General features: G+C 46.3%; 1 protein-coding gene across 2 annotated transcripts in view; it reads left to right on the forward strand.

Annotated features, from left to right (window-relative positions):
- The first annotated feature begins 1034 nt into the window (after positions 1 to 1034).
- EXOC6B (exocyst complex component 6B) overlaps positions 1035 to 20136 on the forward strand; it is a 306757-nt gene continuing 287655 nt past the window's right edge. For both annotated transcript variants that reach the window (XM_049792431.1, XM_049792440.1), the window contains exon 1: positions 1035 to 1283. In XM_049792431.1, coding sequence (XP_049648388.1) covers positions 1171 to 1283 — 113 coding nt within the window. In that variant the 5' untranslated portion in view covers positions 1035 to 1170. The remainder of the gene's footprint in view (positions 1284 to 20136) is intronic.

Consider the following 20136-nt stretch of genomic DNA (forward strand, 5'->3'; position numbering starts at 1 on the left):
TGGAAATATGGTATCACCACAGGGCTGTGTCCCCTCATGGTGGGTGTCAGTGCCATGGGGCTGTGTCCCCTCAGGGGGAGGACATGGGCTCCCTGCCACAAGGCTGTATCCCCTCATGGTGGATGTCTCCTCACAGGGGGATATCGCTGCCATGGGGCTGTGTCTTCTCAGGGAGAGGACATGGAGTCACTGCCACAGGGCTGTGTCCCCTCAGGGGGAGGACATGGCATCCCTGCCATGGGGCTGTGTCCCCTCATGGCGGAGGTCACCGCCACAGGGCTGTGTCTCCTCACAGGGGGATATCGCTGCCATGGGGCTGTGTCCCCTCATGGTGGTTGTCACTGTCATGGGGCTGTCCCCTCATGGCGGATGTCACTGCCACGGGCCTGTGTCCCCTCAGGGGGAGGACATGGAGTCACTGCCATGGGGCAGTGTCCCCTCACAGTGGATGTCACTGCCACAGGGCTGTGTCCCCTCAGGGGGAGGACATGGCATCCCTGCCATGGAGCTGTGTCCCCTCATGGTGGTTGTCCCTGTCATGGGGCTGTCCCCTCATGGCGGATGTCACTGCCGCGGGGCTGTGTCTCCTCCCAGGGGGATATCGCTGCCACAGGGCAGCGTCCCCTCACGGGAGATGTTGCTGCCACGGCGGCTGTCCCTCCTCACGGAGGAGGACAGGAGGTCCCTGCCGCGGCGCTGTGTCCCCTCATGGTGGAGGACACCGGGACCCTGCCGCGGGGCTGTGCCCCCCCCCAGGGAGCTGTCGAAGCCACGGGGCCGCGTCCCCTCACGGAGGGGAGGTCGACGGCCGCTGCCATGCCGGACACCCTCCCCTCCGGGCAGCGGGGCCGCCAGGCGGGGCCGACGCCGGAGCCGCTCCCCGGGGTGGAGTGGGGCCGCTCCCCGCCGCCGGGCCCTCCCCGCCCCTCGGCTGCCGGGCGTGTCGCAGCGCCGGCGCAGGCCTCGGCGGTGCCCCCCGCCCGCCCGCACTACATTTCCCGGCGTTCCGGGCGCGGCGGCGGCGCCGGGCCGGGCCGGGCCGCACGGAGAGTGAACGGAGAGGAGCGGGCGGCCCCGGCTGCTGGTGTTGGCTCCGGGGCGGGGATAAGCCGGGCCGGGCAGGGCAGGTGGGTCGGCTCGCCCGCTCGCCCGCCGGCCGGCCGCAGCCCCATGGAGCGGGGGAAGATGGCGGAGCTGGAGAGCCTGGAGACGGCGGCGGAACACGAGCGGATCCTGAGGGAGATCGAGAGCACCGACACGGCCTGTATCGGCCCCACGCTCAGGTGCGGCCGGGGCGGGGCGGCGGGACCCGGGGGCGGCCAGCCTGGGCGGAGGTTGGGGGGCTCGGTCAGGCTTCGCTTTTCCCTCCTCCCCCCCCCCCCCCCCCCCGCCCCCCAAAACTTTGAGGCAATGAGGACGTTTTAATTATTATTTCATAGTCGCCTCTGTGAAGTGCTTCCCCCCTGCCTGTCTCTCCGGCCCCGGCGGGGCTGCCCGGGAGGGAGAAGCGCCGTGACGGGGCGGGGAGGGGGGGGGGGAAGCTTCGGCCTGTGCCCGGCCTGGGCCGGGGTCGTGAGGTGGCTTCTCCTGCCTGGCTGCGTTGTCAGCTCCTGCGGCGGGCTCTCACCCTCCGGCTCGGACCCCTGAGGGGGTCTGAGCCCCCCCCCCCCCCCCAGCCCCTCCGGCAGCTCTCGGGGTGCCCGCAGCCCGCTGCCGCCTTCCCCGAGGGGGTGGCTGGTAAAAGAGGAGAAAGGAGGGCATTTTTCTTGCCCTTAGCCTGGAATCTTAGCCTGGAATCTGTCAAAGTTATTCTTGTAAACCCTCGCCTGGCCTTTTTGTTGATTTGTGTCTGCTTCGCAAAAACCATGGCTAATTGTGAAGCCGTGGGTATGGGTACAATTACTGACGATGATATGAGTTAATGCCTCTGTTTGCTTAATGGATCCTTTGTTCTCTATTAAGCATCTTTTCCCAGTGGTTCTTGCAGTATCCTTCAGCTGGGAGAACCCGTTGCTTCATCTGCGTTAACTGCCGAGCTCTCCTCCTGCCCGAGGAGCGCAGATGGGTGTAGCTGCGTGCCCAGGAGTGCTGCCCGTTCAGCTTTTCCTTTTCCTTCTGCTCCTTTCTGCGAGTCTGGGTCTGGCGTTTCAGCCTTTTAGGTATTTCTTTGTGATGCTGGTTAGGATTTTGCAGCAGTGGCTTCTGCTGCGTTATTAATCTGAAAGATGCGGTAGCTGGCTGTGAAGCTGAAGCTTGTGTCTCATGAGAAATCACTTGATTTTTTAAAGAGTGTGATATTTTAGATGAATTATGCACACCTAAGACCTGTTCTTGCTAGCCAGACCACGTACTGTTAGCATTGCTGTCCTGTTAGAAGCCACATAATGGATTTGGCAAACCGAGACACCTCATCCCTCCTTCCCCGTCTTTAAAGTAAAGCAGAAGTTCTCCAGAGAACTTTGTATCAAAACGCGTTACTCAGTGCTGAGCATAAGTGTGCATGTTATCCTCTGGAAGGCTGATGGTACAAATGGGTAGAGGGTATTTATAGCTCGTTGTAACCCAATTGATCAGGCTGAGAGGTGAGGAAAGATAGAGGTGTGTTACCAGAAATACTGGGCTTCAAAATCTAAACGGTTGCGTTATCACTAACTTAAATTCAGGGCTAAGCTTTGTTGCTTTTCATGGCAAGGGGAGTGTGGTGCCTTTTTGCAGGGCAGTGCAGTTAGTTTCACTGTCCTCTTTCAGCTGCTCTGCATCAGCCCAGGAGCTGCTGAACTGGAAATCACAGTGCCAGGTGGGAGTGTTTGGGCATAAACAGGTCTGGAACCTCCTGTCCCACCCCCTCCACAATAGCTCTTCATTTCTTTTTGATATTTAAGTTTTTCAGACTCATGGTTTTAAATGAGTTGCCTGGCTGTCTTTAAAAATAAATGGGTTTAAGCTGTTTGACTTCCAGTGATACTGCAGTGCAGGCACAAAATTAAAACGGGAAAACTTTGCATTTGTGGAGCAGTAGGACACTGAATTTATCTTGCTATAGGGTTGCCCATTTGTTTGTTTTTTTTTTTTTTTTTAACTTTTTGCAGTTTTCTTTCTGAAGGTCTCCCGTGAAACCTTCAAGGGTAAACTGCATGGCAGGAGATGCTGAGAGTTAGATTTATTAACAAAACTGAAAAAACTGGTTTGAATGTCTGGGAACTGCCAGAATGAAGAGTGTGGGTGTTTTTTTCCATTTCGTAGAACTAAGTGCAGTTGATCTTGTTTATTAATATTAAGGTTAGATGAAGAGTTGGGCTTAATGTCTATCTTTGCATACCCACAGAAGAAACAAGAATCACAGAACAGTAATAATACGCGTCTGGGGCAAAGAAAGGTTTGTGCTTTGCTAGCATTAACTGTTAGAGTCCAGTGGTACTTTATCAGGAGTATTATTAATGATATAAGCATAAGCAATACCTGCTTCCAAGGATTTTTAGAGTTGAAACAAGACCAGCTCAGGGTGAACATGATGTGCTGGAGACTCCGGAAAAGAGGATGATGAAACTTTAAAAAAAAGGTGACTCACTTCTTGTAGGCATCATGGAAGAAATGTGTCTTCAGGAGCTAGGCTGGCTTCCCTTCTAGGAACAGCAGTTCAGAAATAGGCTGAACTGCGGGCTCCTGCTGCCAGCGGGGGCTTGTTTGCGGAATTGCGCTTTTATCAGTTTCTGCCTCAGCAGAGAGAGATACTCCGACTGCAGATGCTCTGTGTTGTCCTGGCATAGCGCTCAAGGCTGAATTGCTATTATCAGAGGGTGATGGAGGGGTTAAGATGTTAAATTTAAGGTCCAACTAATTCATCTGTCTGGGTGGGTTTGTGTCCCACCCATCAGGGAGAACGGTTTTCTCTTAGAAAAATAGCAAGTGTAGTAATTCTTGCCCTGGGGCAGGGGAAGGACAAGATGCCTTCTTGAAGTCCCTTCCAGCCCTATTTTTCTGCTCTGTTCTCACTGTGATTCTGGGAGTCAGCGGCATGGGCCGGGACTCCATTGTGCCGGGCGCTGTGCAGATGTGGGACAAAGCCTGCCCCTCCTCAAGGAGAGGAATTTCATTCTAAATATAAAATGGGAGACGAGGGCTTGTGAGGAAGCGTTGCAACAGCCTCGGTCTGTGTGATGAGCTGTGCCAGTCTCATGTCTTGCTGCGCTGGTGGCTCTGATGCCATGGAGGTCTCTTCTCTCTCTCTTTTTTTTTTTTTTTTTTTTTTTTTTTTTTTACCTGACAGTGAATGTCATTGTATTTGAAGAAGGACACCGAGCGAGTTCAGTGAGTCTTTGTGGGGATCCCCTCGAGTCTGCGGTGTTCCTGGAATCAAAATAATCCACTTCAAGATGTCTTTCCTGCTATTCAACCTCTACTAATTATATCCATTGCTCCTAATTCCACTTCCTTCTGCTGTTCTAGTTCCTCGTTTTTTCTCTAGTGCTACGTTTCTTGATTTTGCAGAGTATTTTTGGATCCCCTTTCTGTATCTAGGCTTCTAAGAATCACTTAATTCTGCAGGATCAGATAACCTTCTAAGGGAAAAGAAACTCTTTCTCGCTTAAAACCACCTCTTGACTAAGCTGTGACACCCAAGTGCTCTAATTTTTATTACACTCAATTGACCAATCAAGTTTGTTGCTCTTTGGTGAGATTTTGTCCACTTTGGCTTTTTTTTTTAAGTGATGGGAAGCTAGCGATGGACCATAATATTTGAGCTGCAGTCACTGAAAGTGAGGATGCTTGCCTCTCTGCCAGGATGCCTCTGTGGTTTCTAATCAAACTTACTCTTTGGGAAAAGGGTAGTAGTCCCTCACTCTGCAAGCTCATACAGCATTTGCCAAGTGCTTGTCCTGAAACATCTCACTGTTACTTTTGATATGTAGAGGTTACTTTTGATATGTAGATAATACTTTATTGCACAGCTGATGCTGTCTTGCTTTCTTCTGTGATTCTCACATTGTCTCCCTTTATTTTAACTTCTCCTTGGCCCTGTGTTTTGGGCTGTAGTCCTAGATTCTAAATGATTGACTCAAACTGGTACAGAATAAAGGCAGGAGAAACAGTGAGATTATCTTGTATGACACCCCATAAATGTGGGCTGTATAACTTCACCCACCTTCCCTGTGCTCAGCCTGTCATCTGAAGGTGAGCTTGTGTGATTATCTGAATTGCTAATAATTTTAAAATGTTCTCGGTTTCAGCCTGCAGATGTTTTGCTGTCCTTTCCCATGCTCCTCTGCAGTGTCCTTTAACACCTGGTGTCTTCTCATGGTTAAAATACAGGCTTGTATTTTGAAGTCACTTCTTTTCAGTTTTACGGCTTGAGCTCTGTATGTCTATCACTGTCGAAAACCCTTTTCCTGCTCTCAAGCTGCATTTGCAGCTTTTTGAAATTGGTGAAGGATTTTTAAACAGCATTTGATAAATTAAAAAAGCCCCGTCTGGCCACATAGATGTAGTTACAGTATTCTTGTCTCCTCACTGCTTTAGAGGCAGATAAAATTACATCGATACTGTGGTAGTCTCCTGCTTGTACACCGAGAGATTGGAGCAGCTCTCTTTTTCCCAGTGTTATAACAGGAATTGCTACTTAATACAGAGATATTTTCTTGGGGGCACAGTTGTTTGTAGCTATGGATCATGCTCCTCATTACTACGAGTGTACCTTCACGCTTGGTTCTCCTGCAGTGCAAGTTGCTGGGAAGGTTCAAGATTTCCAAGTGATTGTTCTCTACGGCTGCCTGATTTCATGGTCTGTTATTCTGCCAGCTTTTGTGTCATCTGCAAATTATATCATCAGTGTTTTTTTTTTTTTCTTTTTAGATATACATTTTCTTTCTAGATTGTTCCTTAGTGGTTGAGATTTTATCAGTTATGTTGGGACTAGTACTTACCTGTGCCCCTTTTAGAAAACTGAGAAGTGTTGTATCAGCAATCATCCAGTCTGTGCCTTTATACAGACCTATATTTTTAACAGGAGTTTCATATATGTCTGCTAATTATGTGTGTTCAGAGAGATTACAACGTTGTTTAACCCAAGAATGAAATTAAGTGCACTTGATAGGGTAGCGTTTCTACTTTTCTACTAAGCAGCTCTTGACTGAGATTTAAGTAGGACTGTAATTAAGCTCTATTCCCTAAATCCTTTATCAACTTTTCCATGACTGTGTCTGGGATTAGCGTTGCTCTGGCTGCCCTGGAACTACCTGGCTGACCTGTTTACTGGCAGTTTGCCATGTTCATCTCCTGCCTATAACCTCCCCCCTGCCCAGGTTCATCTTAAACAACGGAGCCAGAGGTCCTCAACTGCATTTTTCTTAGGATTCTGGGTCTCCTGGCTTGACTGTTTGACAAATAATGTGCTCATTGGTGACTAATGGATATAATTAACCTCATCTCCCACAGGGACATCACTTTAGGTCCTTCTTGCTACCCTCAGGCTCTGGCTGGCTGTATGGGGGTAGCGTTGAGACACCTGAGCTGGATGTGTGGGAGCCAGAAGCGGTGTTGCTGCAGCCCGTCTTGCTGACATTGTTCGGTGCTATCTCAGGTCCTGGCTGGAGCAATGCGATAGCGCAAATAGCAGCAGCTTGTCTGAGATCCTGAGTCCTGACCTGGAAGGGGGCATGTTCTTTTGTTTATTTTCTTCTATGGCTTCAGATGGAGCTGAGCTGGAACTACCACAGCTCTGTTCCTGTGCCGTTCATGTTTCTGGTGCTGAACTTGGAAAACCAAAGATTTGCTCTTAGACATAAACTTATGGATGGTGTCCAGCAAGCGCTGGGGCCCTTGCTTAGCCCCTCTGAGCTCGCCAGTGTCTCCTTAGCTGAAAGTTGCGGCATTAGTACAAGCCCTGTGGTAAACCTGGTTGGAAAATGCACCTGGATGGAAAAATAACCCACTAAAACTAAAAAAATGTTTTGCTTTAATGCAGTTCTGCTTCAACATGTTTTGCTATGTGGTAGCACAAATAGTGTTTCCAGTCCTGGGAGGAGGTTGTGAGGGAATGGGAACGAGGGACTTGGTGATGGCAAAAGTCAAGACTGAGCCTTGCTAGGTTTATAAAAGCTCAATGAGGTTGTCCAGCCAGACACTAAACTGCTGTGTCATTCCTAGTCTATGGTCACGGGCACTGACGTGGGCTTGGTCAAGCTGCCTGCTGTTAAGTGCACATTGCTTCTCATGGTTGGGGCTATGGGGTGTATTTTGATGGGCCAGTATTGGCTTAAGCAGTTTCCTCATCTTTCATTGCTCCTCCCAAATATTGGTGTGGCATAGCATTCCTGTGGGTGCTGAAGCACAACCCTCCCCTTTCCCACCTTATTTGAGTTATTTTTTCAGCTGGATCAGTTCGCCCCCACTTCATCTTGGGCTTGTTTTGTGGCTTCCCAGTGTCTAGACTGGCACAAGGGATTTGGTGGCAGGGTACCAGGTCTTGGGGCCAGCTGTGCTATTAGACATCTAATGTCCATGAACTTGGATGTGTCCTCCTTCTGTGAGCTGCTTGCAATTCCCTCACCTGGCAGAAGACTGTTTTACTTGGTTGGGGAGTGTAACTGGTTTACGGTGGGTCGGATGAGCATGGAAACCATAACATGTGCAGGAGCAGCAGTCTGAGTCTTCTGAGTTGGGTGTGAAGAATGAAGGCTGGCCAAGCTGGTCCTAATCTTTGCACTAGTGGGTGAGATGAGGATAATGGTCTGTGTTACAGATGTGAAGTGAGGCGTAATGACAGGCGTCTGGCTTAACAGCTTCCCTATTTGTATTGTGGAGTGGAGACATGAAGATGGTACAGTGTCCTTCTGATCGCTTTTGCGACTACCTTTACTGGTGGTAGGGGGCTGCGATTGTGGCAGTTTGTCCTTCAGCTGAAACTGCCTTGGGTGAGGTGAGGGGAAAGAGACCCTGGATCAGCTTTGGGATGAAGTGGACATTCTCTTACACGTGCTGAGGCTGGATACTGTGAGAACCTACGTGTAACACAGCTAAAACTATACTGAGTTATTGTCCTGACTTTGCACCCTGTAGCTGCGCCATGTGCCACGCTTCCCCTTGGCTCCACGAGGTCCATCTCTACAACTCCCATCCCTTGCTTTACGTACAGTAATTCGTGAAATGCCAACTGCCAGCAAAGCAACACCATGAAGAAATAGTGCAGGCCGTCTAGACGCTAACTGTTGGCCACAGAGCTTGCTCAGGAAGCTGCTTGTAACAACTGTAAATTGTCTGCTAATAAAAGCCTCGCAGGATCTTTTGAAGCATCTTTCAGCCCATTCTCCTGCCACCCAGATGGGGAAACTGCAATCTCCTGAAAATGAGCCTGGGCCTCTGTTCATATGTACATAATTAAGCGTCTTTTAAAAGACAGTTCATTGCAATACTGCTTGAATTATATTAGCATTCCCTTCTGGTCAGGCTGATGCTGTTCAGCCCCAAGTTTTCTGTTGTGGAGAAAAAAGTATCAGCAACTGCTCCTGTGAAATGATCTGGTATCAGCATTATCAGTCTGTTGAGAGACAGACTGGTCTGGCCTAATGTGCGGAGCATCGGCAATCTCTGCCTGAAGGTATGCTTTACTTAATTATCTCAGTTTTTATGGGCACTTTCTCATTTGCAGTGCTAAGGTTCTGTGGACAACTTTGAGATGGTGAATCCTTATAATTCATATAACCCTTTTTATTTCAGTCTGCACCCTGATGCATTCTGAAGGGAACAGCTTGCAAGAATGTACTGTTCAATTATTTATACCTTGTATTTTCTTGGTTTTTCTCGCAGAAGTACATTCCTTTCTGGAATTTAATGAATCACTGTCAAAGGATAGATTATCAAATGGCTGTTCCCGTTCTGTGGGATGTGGTCATGTGTCTGGGTTCTCAGTAGCTTGCTGAATTTATCTTCCTGCTTACTCTCCAAGCACCTCGTCTGCGATAGCAGTATGTGATGCAGTGTTGTGAGGTAGTAAGCTAAAAGGGGACATTTCCCTTGAATCGTTGGGGAAAGTTTGCTCTACTAATCTGTCTTGGTGTCTTCTGGAGTTGTCACTGTGTATGACTTAGCAGTACTTCATCTTGAGCTGGCAGCTGAGCTTGTCTTTAGAGTTCTCTGCCATCCTGCCTGTAGAGGATTGCAGAAAAGTAGTAGTAGCTTAGGGACTTGGTTGATTGCCCCTCTGTAGGCATAGTCCTGTGGCATTTAAGTCTACCTAAACTGTCCTTTCTGCCATGCTCTTTCTGATTCCACTTTTGGATTAGTGGTTTGAAGGATTTCTGTCTTTTTCTAAAAATAAGTAAATAAAATGGTCATTTAGTCCATGGCTGCAGAAGCCTAGTAATACTTTCTGAATCTTTTTCCCAAAGGAGAGCAAACACAACCTTTGAGAAAAAAAACCTGAAATGACTGGGATTGCTTAATCGAGGGAAGACAAGATGGGCACACAATTCATCTTCAGATGCAGAATAGACTGTTGAGAAGATGAAGAAAAGTGCTTCTTTCATGACTGTGCAGGCTGGGATCTGGACTACAATTGCAGCAGTGGGGATTTAGGATAAATGCAAGGAAGGGCTTTCTAACTAATAGTTGAGAAAATGATGAAAATGTTCATACTGGTCACATCAAAAGCTTTTCATTATCCCTGCTCTATGGGTAGTGAGGAGTGGCTGCTTATCAAATGAGATACAGAGCAAATAGACACACACTTCTAGTGTCTTGTGGTCTGCACGTTGGAGACTTTTGGCACGGTTTGTACCAGTGTTTCTCTGTTTAAGAGCTTCCCAAGGATCTTTTCTCCATGGCTGTCTCGTCAACATTTTGGTCTGCTAATGCTCTCACATTGAAACATTATACAGTGATGAGTTCTACAGTTTAATTGTACATTGTGTATTCCTTTAGGGTTTAAAATTGTTTGGGTTTTTTTTTTTTTTTTGGTAGGACAAGGTCTAGGCTGTTATAAAGGATTATGAGAAGTCAGTCTTTTTTTTTTTTTTTTTCTTCCTGTCTTCCAAGTTGAAGGTTCTTAATAAATTCATTGTATTCTCCTGGTAAAGCTGTTTTGAATTGCTCATTATCCCTGTTCCTTTTCTTGGTGTCTTTTCTCAAGCAACTATCACCTTTTTGCGATGATGCTGGAAAGGTCAGAGCTGCACATAGTGATCAAGATGCAGATTCACGTCTTGAGATGTGTTAAGTGGCACAGTGATGTTTTCTGCTTTGCTTTCTCTTCTTTTACTTGCAGTCTCTGTGGTCTGAGCCAACACTTCTGACAATATAGCCACAATACTGCTGGCATCTCTCATCCTCAGTGGTAGTAGTTAATTTGGAGCCCCTCGCTGTTCATGTATTATAAAGGGTTTGTCCCCTGTTCCTCTTCTGCAAGCGTCCTGCTTTACACTGCTGACACTGAGCTTTATTTGTCGTTTTGTCACCTGATACTCAGTGTTGTAAGATCCTTTGCAGCTTTTTGCTCTGGAGTTAATCCAACTGAATAGTTCTGTGTCCTCTGCAAAATGTCATCTTGATGTTCACCCCTTCTCCAAACCACTGAGAAACACACTGAACTAGAGGAACATCAACCATCTATTTTTTCCTTTGAATTTTCACAATGCTTTTAACATTCAAGTGCCTTAGGTTGACCAGATCCCCCTTGTTAACAAGTCTGACTCCTTCAAAGAGTGCTAGTGAAGAAGATGTGTGAATGCCACCCAAAGAAGCTGTTGTCTCCTTTGCTGTATTGTACTTTTTACATGTTTGCTAGCTATTTCATAAAAAAGAGTTCTACTTTGCCCAGTCACGTTTAGTGCTCTGTAGCTTGCAGGATTCTTCACGCGCTGCAGAAGCCACTAAAGAAATCAGTATCGTGTTTTCCATCTTCCACTTCTCTCGTGGTAACCACAATATTAGTGATAGGTTATTTGTGACCTGGTGTTTATGGCCTGGCAGTTTTATATAACGCACCTTTAGTGTTCGGGAGCAAACACAACTGTTCATTTTACTGAGCTGGTCTAAGCATCTTTTATTAACTTCTCAGTCTGCAGCAGCAGGAGAATTTTTGGGGTAGAAACTCCTTAGTCCCATCCATGGGATGCAGCAAAGCATTTTTCCAGCCATTCCACGGTAGAAGAGTTTTCCTGAAAAAGCTCCCACTCCCTTGCTTGCTCTGGCAGGTTTCCTGCTGATGATGTTTGAAGAAGCTACTAGTTTTTCATATATTAACTAATTAGCTTTTCACATGTCTTTTTTTTTTTTTGCATGGATTATTTTGCATGTGTGCTTAGCTTGCTTGAATTTGCGAGTTGGAATATTTTCCTTTTATTCCTTGAAAGTCTCTTTTGCTGTTGAACCATGGTGGCTGAGGGGGATGTGTGTGTGAGAATGTTTAAAGCCTTTTTTCATAGTTAGTATACTGCTGCCTTAGAGCACATAAATATGTCTTTTAAGCAGTTTCATTGCCACCCACAAGCATTTAATACTTCTAGCTGTTCCTTTTTAATTTCCTTTTTGGGTAGGGAAGAAATGAAGAAGCACGCTGTTTTTCTTCTTTGTAGTGATATGCGATGGTAACGGTTTTCTTCCTGCTCCCACAAAGATGCTCGATTTGGGTGTTTTACCCCAACTGTTGCAGAGAGATCATCATTAATTCTGAACCCTTCAAAGAGCTGGAGCAGAAGTACTTTCTTCTGTAGGTTGTCCTGACTCTCTTCTAACAAGACCCTTCGGCAAACCTAAAACCTTAATCTTGGCACGGCTCCCTCATTTCCTTACAGAGTGTCTTGGCTGATGGGTTTGAAAAGTAGGGTAGACGCAACGTCTGTCAGTAGTGGGTTAGGGAAGGGTGACCTTGCGGTGTGGACTGAAGTGGAGGAGGTGGCTTCTGGAAATCCCTTCTCTGTGAATCAATAGGGTGCTTGACTTTGCCTTCATTGGTCTATCTGGTCATGAGCTGAGGTCCAAAAGCAATAGCTGGGCTGGCTGTCATGTCCTTTCAGTATTAGGTAGTGCTATGCAGCATGTTCCTCTGCCCATTGTAAATTTAGTATGGTAGTTTTGTGGGGATCAGTATGCCTCTAGCTTTCTGCTGAAGCTGGGCTTCCTCTGCTTATGCAGACCAACTGCCTTATGTGTGTGACACTCGTGGTGTTATCAGTAAGCACGTGTCTAAGTTTCTGGGGAGAGTTTGTCCCACTCTCACTGAATTTGAGGAGTCACCGGAATGGCTCTCTCAAGACCGTGCTGCCACCGGAGCGGTTCCTTCAGCCTGGCTTTGGCTGCTGTCCTTTGTCAGCCCTTGCGAGGGCAGCAAGCTGCAGGCTGGGTTAACTGTTCTGCCAGACACTGTCCTTGTCAAGGTGGTTCCACCTCCAGTGCCACAGGGTAGGTGCCACAGTTTGTTGAAAAATCTGAAATCGGGAGTCCAGGCTTTTTGACTTCCTGTGGCCACACTTTAGGAAGTAACGTTCTTTAATAAAAACTCTAGATGCAGTTGTAGGTCCTCATGAAGACTTGTTTCTTTGTGATACCCAGCCTGTTTTCCAGGTGCCGTCTGCCTTGCAGAAGTGATGGTGCACAGTGCACCTGTCTGCTGGAACTTCCTCTCTCTGCTTCCAAATCCATTTTGGTTTGGAAAATCAGTCTACGGATAATTAGCTCTCCTGCTAGGTTGGCCTTAGGGCTGGCAGTTTGCTCAGGCAAGACACATGCGCACACTGATTTGTGCTCTTTCAGTCACTTAGACACAAAGCAGCTGAGCAGCATTAGCTGGGGCAGAACAGCAGGTGAGCAAATCCTCTGCTTCTGCTCTTCTCAACTGTGACTATTAAGAAAGCTGAGGATGAGGCTAATCATAATCCTGCTTTTTGGGGTAGACTGGTGCCTTTGGGATTTTAAACTGCAGGCGGCAGCGATGGAAAGGTCCAAATCTGCAAAGGTGATTGTTTTCTTCCTGAAATCCCCATGGCACGTTTATCTGACCTGTTTTTTAATACTTTGCTTCTGGCCTGAACATCTAGTGGGTTGTGAATGTGCCCAGTGTTGTCACTGGTGCGTCAGGAGCAAGGAAGTAAGGGCACCCTGTGTGTCGGGAGAGGCTTTTAAGGGTGCTCTGGAGACCAACTGACCTGTCTGTCCAATGTCCTTGTGTCCGAGCAGGACTGTCACAGAGCTGATTTCACTTTGCATTGCCCACTCTGGGTGTGGTGACTTGTCCTACACAATAGATAGCAGTGCCATGAGCGCACATGTCCTTGCATGCCCCAGCTGGGTGAGGAGGAAGCCTGAGGATCTGCCCTTGGGTGTATTAATAGATGAGGATTTAGCTCAAGAGTTGTGTGATGAGCTGTGGCTTGGGTGTCTTAGACTCGTAATCAGCTGCTGTGCCAGTGAAAGAAAGTGTTTCTTGTGTTCCCGAAAATCCAGAACTGACACGTGACTCCTTGAGCTCAGGTGTCCCCACGGTTGCTGCTGCTCATTTTGGAGATGCCGTGCTTCACTCTTTCTGCCAAGAGGGTGAGGGTGCTGGTAGAGCCGCAATAACCTCCTCTGCACCTCTCTCCCTGGGCCAGCCGGCTGATGATTTATATGCATCCCAGAGGAGCCTTCCCTCCCCCCCCCCCCATCTCAGTGCTGAAGTAATTCCTTGCCTCCCTTTCTGTGACAAATAAAGCTCCAAATGTCTCTCCCAAGCTGCTAGCTGGCTGCACGCCCCCCATGCAGTACCTTCTGCGGATGTTAGGGCCAAGGATACTGACACAGCGGAGCAGGGTGTGTGGCTGTGACGGATGCTTAGCTATGCGCCTGCTTTGAGTTTCAGGCTTGCAAGAGCGAGCAAACAAAATCTCCTCCTTAAAATCTGTCAGTGTTGTTAAGAGATTTGCCAGGTCTTCCATAAAAGGTTCACTGAGAAGCCAAGTAGTGTTTTTTTTGTGTGGTGTGTTCCCCCCCCCCGGCCATCCAAGAGGAAGAAAAAGGGAAAAGATGAGTGTAAGCAGCATTTTTTCCCCTCTCTGCTGAGTAATGAAAAGCTTGAAACTAAGATAAGTTGCTGGAAATGTGGAGGCAGCTCTTCACAGTGTTTTGGGTGATGGACATGGCTGTAGACTTTGCTTTCAGACTCATGTCTTGAAGCCCAAGTGGATGTGAACTTCCTTACCAGTAGATGCAATCTCCCAAAGATGGTACCTATTAACAGAATATTTTCCAAATGTCACTGTTCAGAAGCTAGCCTTTGGTTTCCCTCTGGGTGGATGGTTGTTAGGAGCTAGAGAGAGTAAAAGACAGTTGAACCATCTCGTGAATCCTTTTCCTTCTTTGTCTGCCCATTTTGGAGAAAATAGGACACCAAAAGGTTATAATCTGACTTTGTTAGAGAAACTATGCCCTTCTTGAAAGGCTGTTAAATATATTGGTGGTGTTCTCAGCTTGCCTTTTCCTGACAGTTACATAATCCGATGCTTCCTTTATAAGTTGGTATGGTGAAGTTGAGCTGGGTGGCCTGTGCTGGTGTGGAGAAGACAACCAGAGCTTGTGCCCTGCAGTGGGAGACTGCTGGAGGACACGGAGCTGGTAAGGTGGTTATGACTGTGTGCTAGTAAGAAGGGTTTGGCCAGGGTTGGGGCAAGGTCCAGGAGCAGAATGCTGGTGCGGGTTATGGGATGTTAGGTGAACAGGCTGAATGAGTGATCTGGTCTTGAGGTGGAAATGGAGGAAGCTGGTGGCTTTTAAATTCAGAGTGAATTTACATATGGTCTTGGCTTATAAACCAATCTTGTGGGGTCTTCCTGTGTGAGTGAGATGTTGCTTTTGGTAGAAATAGAAGCTCCATGCTCAGCTGCTTTGGTAAGGACATATGATCCCAGATTAACCCTTTAAGCTTACAGACTTCGTTGCTAATCACAGCTTAAAAGGAGACTAGAGATCTGCTCACCATGAATTCATTGTGAATCTTCTGGAACCATTTTTCTCTCAAATCAGAGAGTTTTCCTTTGTTCAAAATGATGTACACCTGTAGAGACTTTCTGTGGCTTCAGGGTGAAGTAACATGTTTATGGGGCTTTTCAAGGTTACAGTTACTTTCCTGTGCTGCAGGAAAGATGCAGGACTGTGAGAACAAAACATGTTCCACCGGAGCCAAAGACCCTGATCGGGAGCAAGGAGCCCAGCTGTGCTGTGCACTGTCATGAGGACAGTCTCTGTCCTGATGGACAGTCATTCTTCAGTGTCTTGTGATTTTGCCTGTTTACTTCTATAGATTCTTTTAAGCTTGACAACAACAGCCTTTTGAAGCAGCGGAAGAGCAGTTAATTGATAGGTTATATCCGTGAAATGTCCATGTCCTCTCATGAAGAACTGAGATCAGACTTGTGCTGTTATTTGGCCAAGCAACTTAAGCTGAAGCATCTGTCCTGGAAGGAAAGTCTGGGAATTTCATGTGATCCATTTGGGGAATATACATTTTCCTTCTTAGTTTCTTCTAGAATTGAACTGAGATGCCAAAAGCGTTTCAGCTAGTGAGCAATATGGCAATGTTTACTATGGCTGCATGGTTGTGTTGGTGATACCAGCTAGTTTGAAGGATAACTGGAATGGCTGGTGTAGGTACGCAAACACATAAATGTGTGGCAGTGCTCTAACTGTCCGTGCTGCACTCGGCATCTGTTGCCTCTGAAAGAAATACTTGGTAGATGGTTCACCTGCCTTTTGCCTCCTCTTCTGAATAATCCCATGTGCTGCTATCATGCTTTTATTCTAAAAAGTTAATAAATGTCTGGAAAACTTAATAATTTAAAGTCAGAACTCAAATTCAAGTTAAAATGCTATGGCTTCTGGCTTGCATCTTATAGCCCAACACAAACTGGGGAGTATTTTGCCCATAGGAATTGAACTGGCTGTTCGGGGTAGCCATAACAATAAGCTGTGTGGGCTCCAAGGGCTGCTCTTTACAACAACATGCGGGGAGCTTGGCTAGCTCACCTTGGAAGGGCGCAGTCTGTGTTACTGACTTTCTTCTGCTCTTCTGCCCTGGGTGCTCTCACTGGAACTGAATCAATCTTCCAGTTTTAGGTGGAATCCATCAGAATTATTTGATGTTATTTGACTTTCTTTGCATTTAAGTGCTAGAGAAACCCCAGTCTGAGCTTCTCCTTAGATCCTGCACTCCCATGCAGGACTATAGCAAACTTCTCTTTAGGAAAACGACTCTTTGGCCTTTCAATATATTAAAGGGGACATATAAGAAAGATGGCAAGAGACTTTTTACCAAGGCCTGTAGTGACAGGACGAGGGGCAACGGTTTTAAACTGAAAGTGGGTAGATTTAGATTGGATGTAAGGAGAAATCTCTTAAGCTGAGGGTGGTGGGACACTGGACCAGGTTGCCCTGAGAAGTTGCGGATGCCCCATTTCTGGAAAGTGTTCAAGGTCAACTGGATGGGGCTTTGAGCAACCTGATGTAGTGCAGGGGAGTTGGACTAGATTATCTTTGAGGGTGTCTTCCAACCCAAACCATGCTATGATTCTATAAAACAAAGCAACAGAGGCTAAAGCCCTGAAGCCCTGTAGTGACGGTCGCTCCTCTGAATTAGCACAGCACGACATGTTATGGTCCTGGTAAGATTTTTTTTTTTCTTTCTTTCTTCCCAGTGCAAGCTGGAAATGCTGTAGCTGGGCTGGGAAGTGTATATTGTGTTAGTCCAAATAGATGGGGACATTTATGTTCTAGACAAGACAAACTGGAAATTGGAGTTTTCCAATTTGTCCTGTACTTGTGGTCTGTGCTGCAGGTGTGGGTTTCTCTCGCAGTCCCTGGGAATCTGTGTGGCACGCACCGGTGACCAAAAATGCGTGCTGTGGTGGTTGAAACTGCCTGCTATCAGCAGGGTAACACAGGCAGGACACAAATAAAATAATACATTATTCATATAATTTTGTTTTTTTGTAAGCCAAAGCAGGTCTGGGGCCATGCAATACTAATAGGTGGGTTGTTCCTCTGTGTCCACCTTCTTCTACCTGCTGGCAACTTTTTTTAGTGAAATTCTGTTGTTAAGAGCAAGGTCTTTATTTTGAATTTATCGATTGACAAAAAAACCTCTGCCAAACCAACAACTTCTTTCTATATACTCTGTGATATGTTGGTCCTGCTTGCTTGCTTCTTGGTTCGGAAGCAGCAACTAAAAATGAACATCTTTTGTTGGTATTGTGCCATGAATTGTTGCGTGCCAGACAAACTTGCATGTACTTTATTTTGGAGAGAATTCCAAAATAGGTGCTGGAAGGGAACTTGGTAGATGACACATCCACGGATTGCAGTAAAATATGTCAGGGGTGTTTGTGTTTTTATAAAAGCCTCACATACTATTCTGTGTCTTAAAGGGAGTTCACTCTTTTGGCAAAAATAACTGTAATAGGAACAAACACACCAGTTCTTTTATTATAATTGTATGGACCTGCTGTCCATTTATTTGTCTGCACTTAATCTTCATTTGTCCATTTGCTTGATTTTATTTTTTAAACCAACTATATGAAAGTCTGAAGTTAAGAACAAAACATTCTCTCCTGGGAAATGCAATCTAACTTCATTCCTCTCTGATTCTCCCAAATAATAGAAATCCATGCAAAATAACCTTGAAATGAAGTTGTGTTTTGTTCTTTTCCTTAAAAACAGCTGTCTGTTGGAGATATAGGTGAGGTCAAACACTGGTTTTCTAACGACTAGATCCAAAGCACTGGGAAATGCCCTGTAGCTGGGATGCAGTGTGCAGCTTTGTTTGGATTTCAGGCTGGTTTCTTTAGGTTGCCCTTCTTGAATGGATCTCTGTGTCTTGTCCAGCACAAGATTTTGGTCATGCAGGTTAAAAGCATAATCACAGTTATTTTTTCTTGAGCGTTTTTAGTGCTGATGCTCAGATTTGGGTCTGGTACAGATTTATCTGAAGTGTAATACGTAGGATGCTCAGTCAGAGTCTGAGGTTAACTAATCCACACTGGTCTAGTTAGGCAGTGCTTTCATTTTTATTGGAAACTATAAGTAACAATAATAAATGACAATTAAATTAGAAGGGCAATATATGAGGGACGTAGGTGCTTAAGTGCCTGTTATGCTTCCTGATTGTAGTCAAAGTCCTAAATCTTTAAGAGGTAATAATAACAAAACCATGTTAGAAATGTTTAATTACATACATGGATAAAACTGCAGTGCAGAGGCTGCGAGCAGTGGTGAGGACAGAAAAATAAATGGAAGCTGGAAATAAAAGCAGGAAGTGCAGGTTAAGAGTCAACCTGGCTTGGCCCAAGTGACGTTTATTTGAAAAATAACTTGCCTTTGAGTGTCTGGCAGTGTACACAAAAATAAAGCTCCTTGTCAAGACGAGAATATAATCCAAAACAAAAGAGTCCTGATGGGAACAGAGCACTTGAAAAGTACTGCCAGTGGGAATTTCTTGTAGAAATCCAGTTGCTTTTGTATTTTCACCCTCTGTAACTTGTGATATGTGCTGGATCTAAGGACTAGGCGTGTACCCACTGCTCTGCCTGCAGCCTCTGTGCTGCAGGGCTCAGCACCCTCAGATCTTCAGCTTGCTTTCCGTGGGGCAGGCAGGAGTGGGGGGAGAGGACCTGAGGAGAAGGGAATTAAATACTGAGAGATAGGACAGGGTAGGAGAGAGGTCCAGAGAAAGGAAACCACCTCTTGAGATTGAGATTGTCTGAACGTTTCACCTGCTAGCTGAATGCTGCGATGCTTGTAGCCCCAAAATGTGCTGTTAATTGTCTCCTTGTGCTTCCAAGTCTTGACTGAGAAGATGTTTCCTCTGAGATCTGCGTCCAAGTTCAGCCTCAGAAATGGAGTTTGTGGTGAGAGCAGCAAGACTGCCTGGCGGGTGATTTCTCAACCTTCTAAAGCAGCAAAACACAAAGCTGCAGAAAGCAAGCTGAAACTGCTGTTCAGATTAAATTGCCCCCAGCTTAGTTTATTTTATGTGCGTTTTCTCTATACAAAGTACGCATGCATAAATTCAAACAAATGTGCTTTGCTGAAAGGCTGTGAGTTTTTTTTCATGTTGGAGTGGAATATACTTGTCTGAGTTACAAGTTGGAAGAGGAGAACGCTGCTTTCTGTATCTTAGGCTAGCAGTACGTTATATTGTAAGGTTCTAAAGAGCAGTCCTGCAAAGGCTAGTTCAAAAACCAGGGTGTTTATATTCTTCTGCATAATCTGTGTGACACTTAGGAGTGCTTTAGCAGGTCTTATTCTGTCTCTGATGTCTGTCACTCAGTCTTCTGGGGGACCATCCCCTTCCACAGGGTTTGCAGCTGCAGCTCTGCTGAATAAATTGACAGATGCAGCACTCTTATCGCTGCAAGCAGTGTCAATATCCCCATTTTCTGCTCTATTTCTTGGGAGAACTAGCAAAATACATGAAAAGTCACAGGACTGTGAGGTATCTTAAAGCATTTCTTCAGCTGTTGCATATAAAGGTATTTTTCCTCAGTTCTCTGAATTTGTGAAGGTTTGATGCTAGCATCCATGCAGTCTGCAACTCTCTCCTTGGCTAAGAGAAACACAACCAGGTGGGGACTGTGCAGATGCTCCAGCCTGGCCCCATCAGTGCAAAGACCAAAGGCTGTCCCAGGGGTGCTGATAACACGGTCTCCGTTGGTCTCTGCTGAAATCACCAGCAATTACCGTGTCCAGTGAGAGGGTTTTGTGACCTGACCATGTGCTCACTGGGGACTGGACTGAAAACCCAATAAACACTGTGATAACCACTCTTAGACATTAGAAATGTGAGCCGGTTCAAGAAGGCAAAATACAGAAAAACACTTCTGCCCTATTTTCAGTTGAGTGAACTGTTGCCCAGAGATGACTTTCTTCACTAAAATCTGTGTTTTTTCAGTATTTCTTATTGCTTGGCCACTACTTGCAGTATGTCTGTGTGAATGGGATGTTAGCATCCAGTCCTTTAGCTGATACTGCTGTAGTGGGCTGGGTGTTAATGGTTTTCCAGCAGAAGCACATTGCTAAGTGTCAAAGCTTTAGAGTTTTTTTTACTGTGTTTGCTCAGAAAAGGTATAATAAAGGAGCAATTTGTTTATTTTGGTGTGTGATTGGCCAGGAGTTTTGGAG

Source organism: Accipiter gentilis, chromosome 3 (assembly GCF_929443795.1).
Source record: "Accipiter gentilis chromosome 3, bAccGen1.1, whole genome shotgun sequence".
In the NCBI taxonomy this organism is placed as follows: domain Eukaryota; kingdom Metazoa; phylum Chordata; class Aves; order Accipitriformes; family Accipitridae; genus Astur; species Astur gentilis.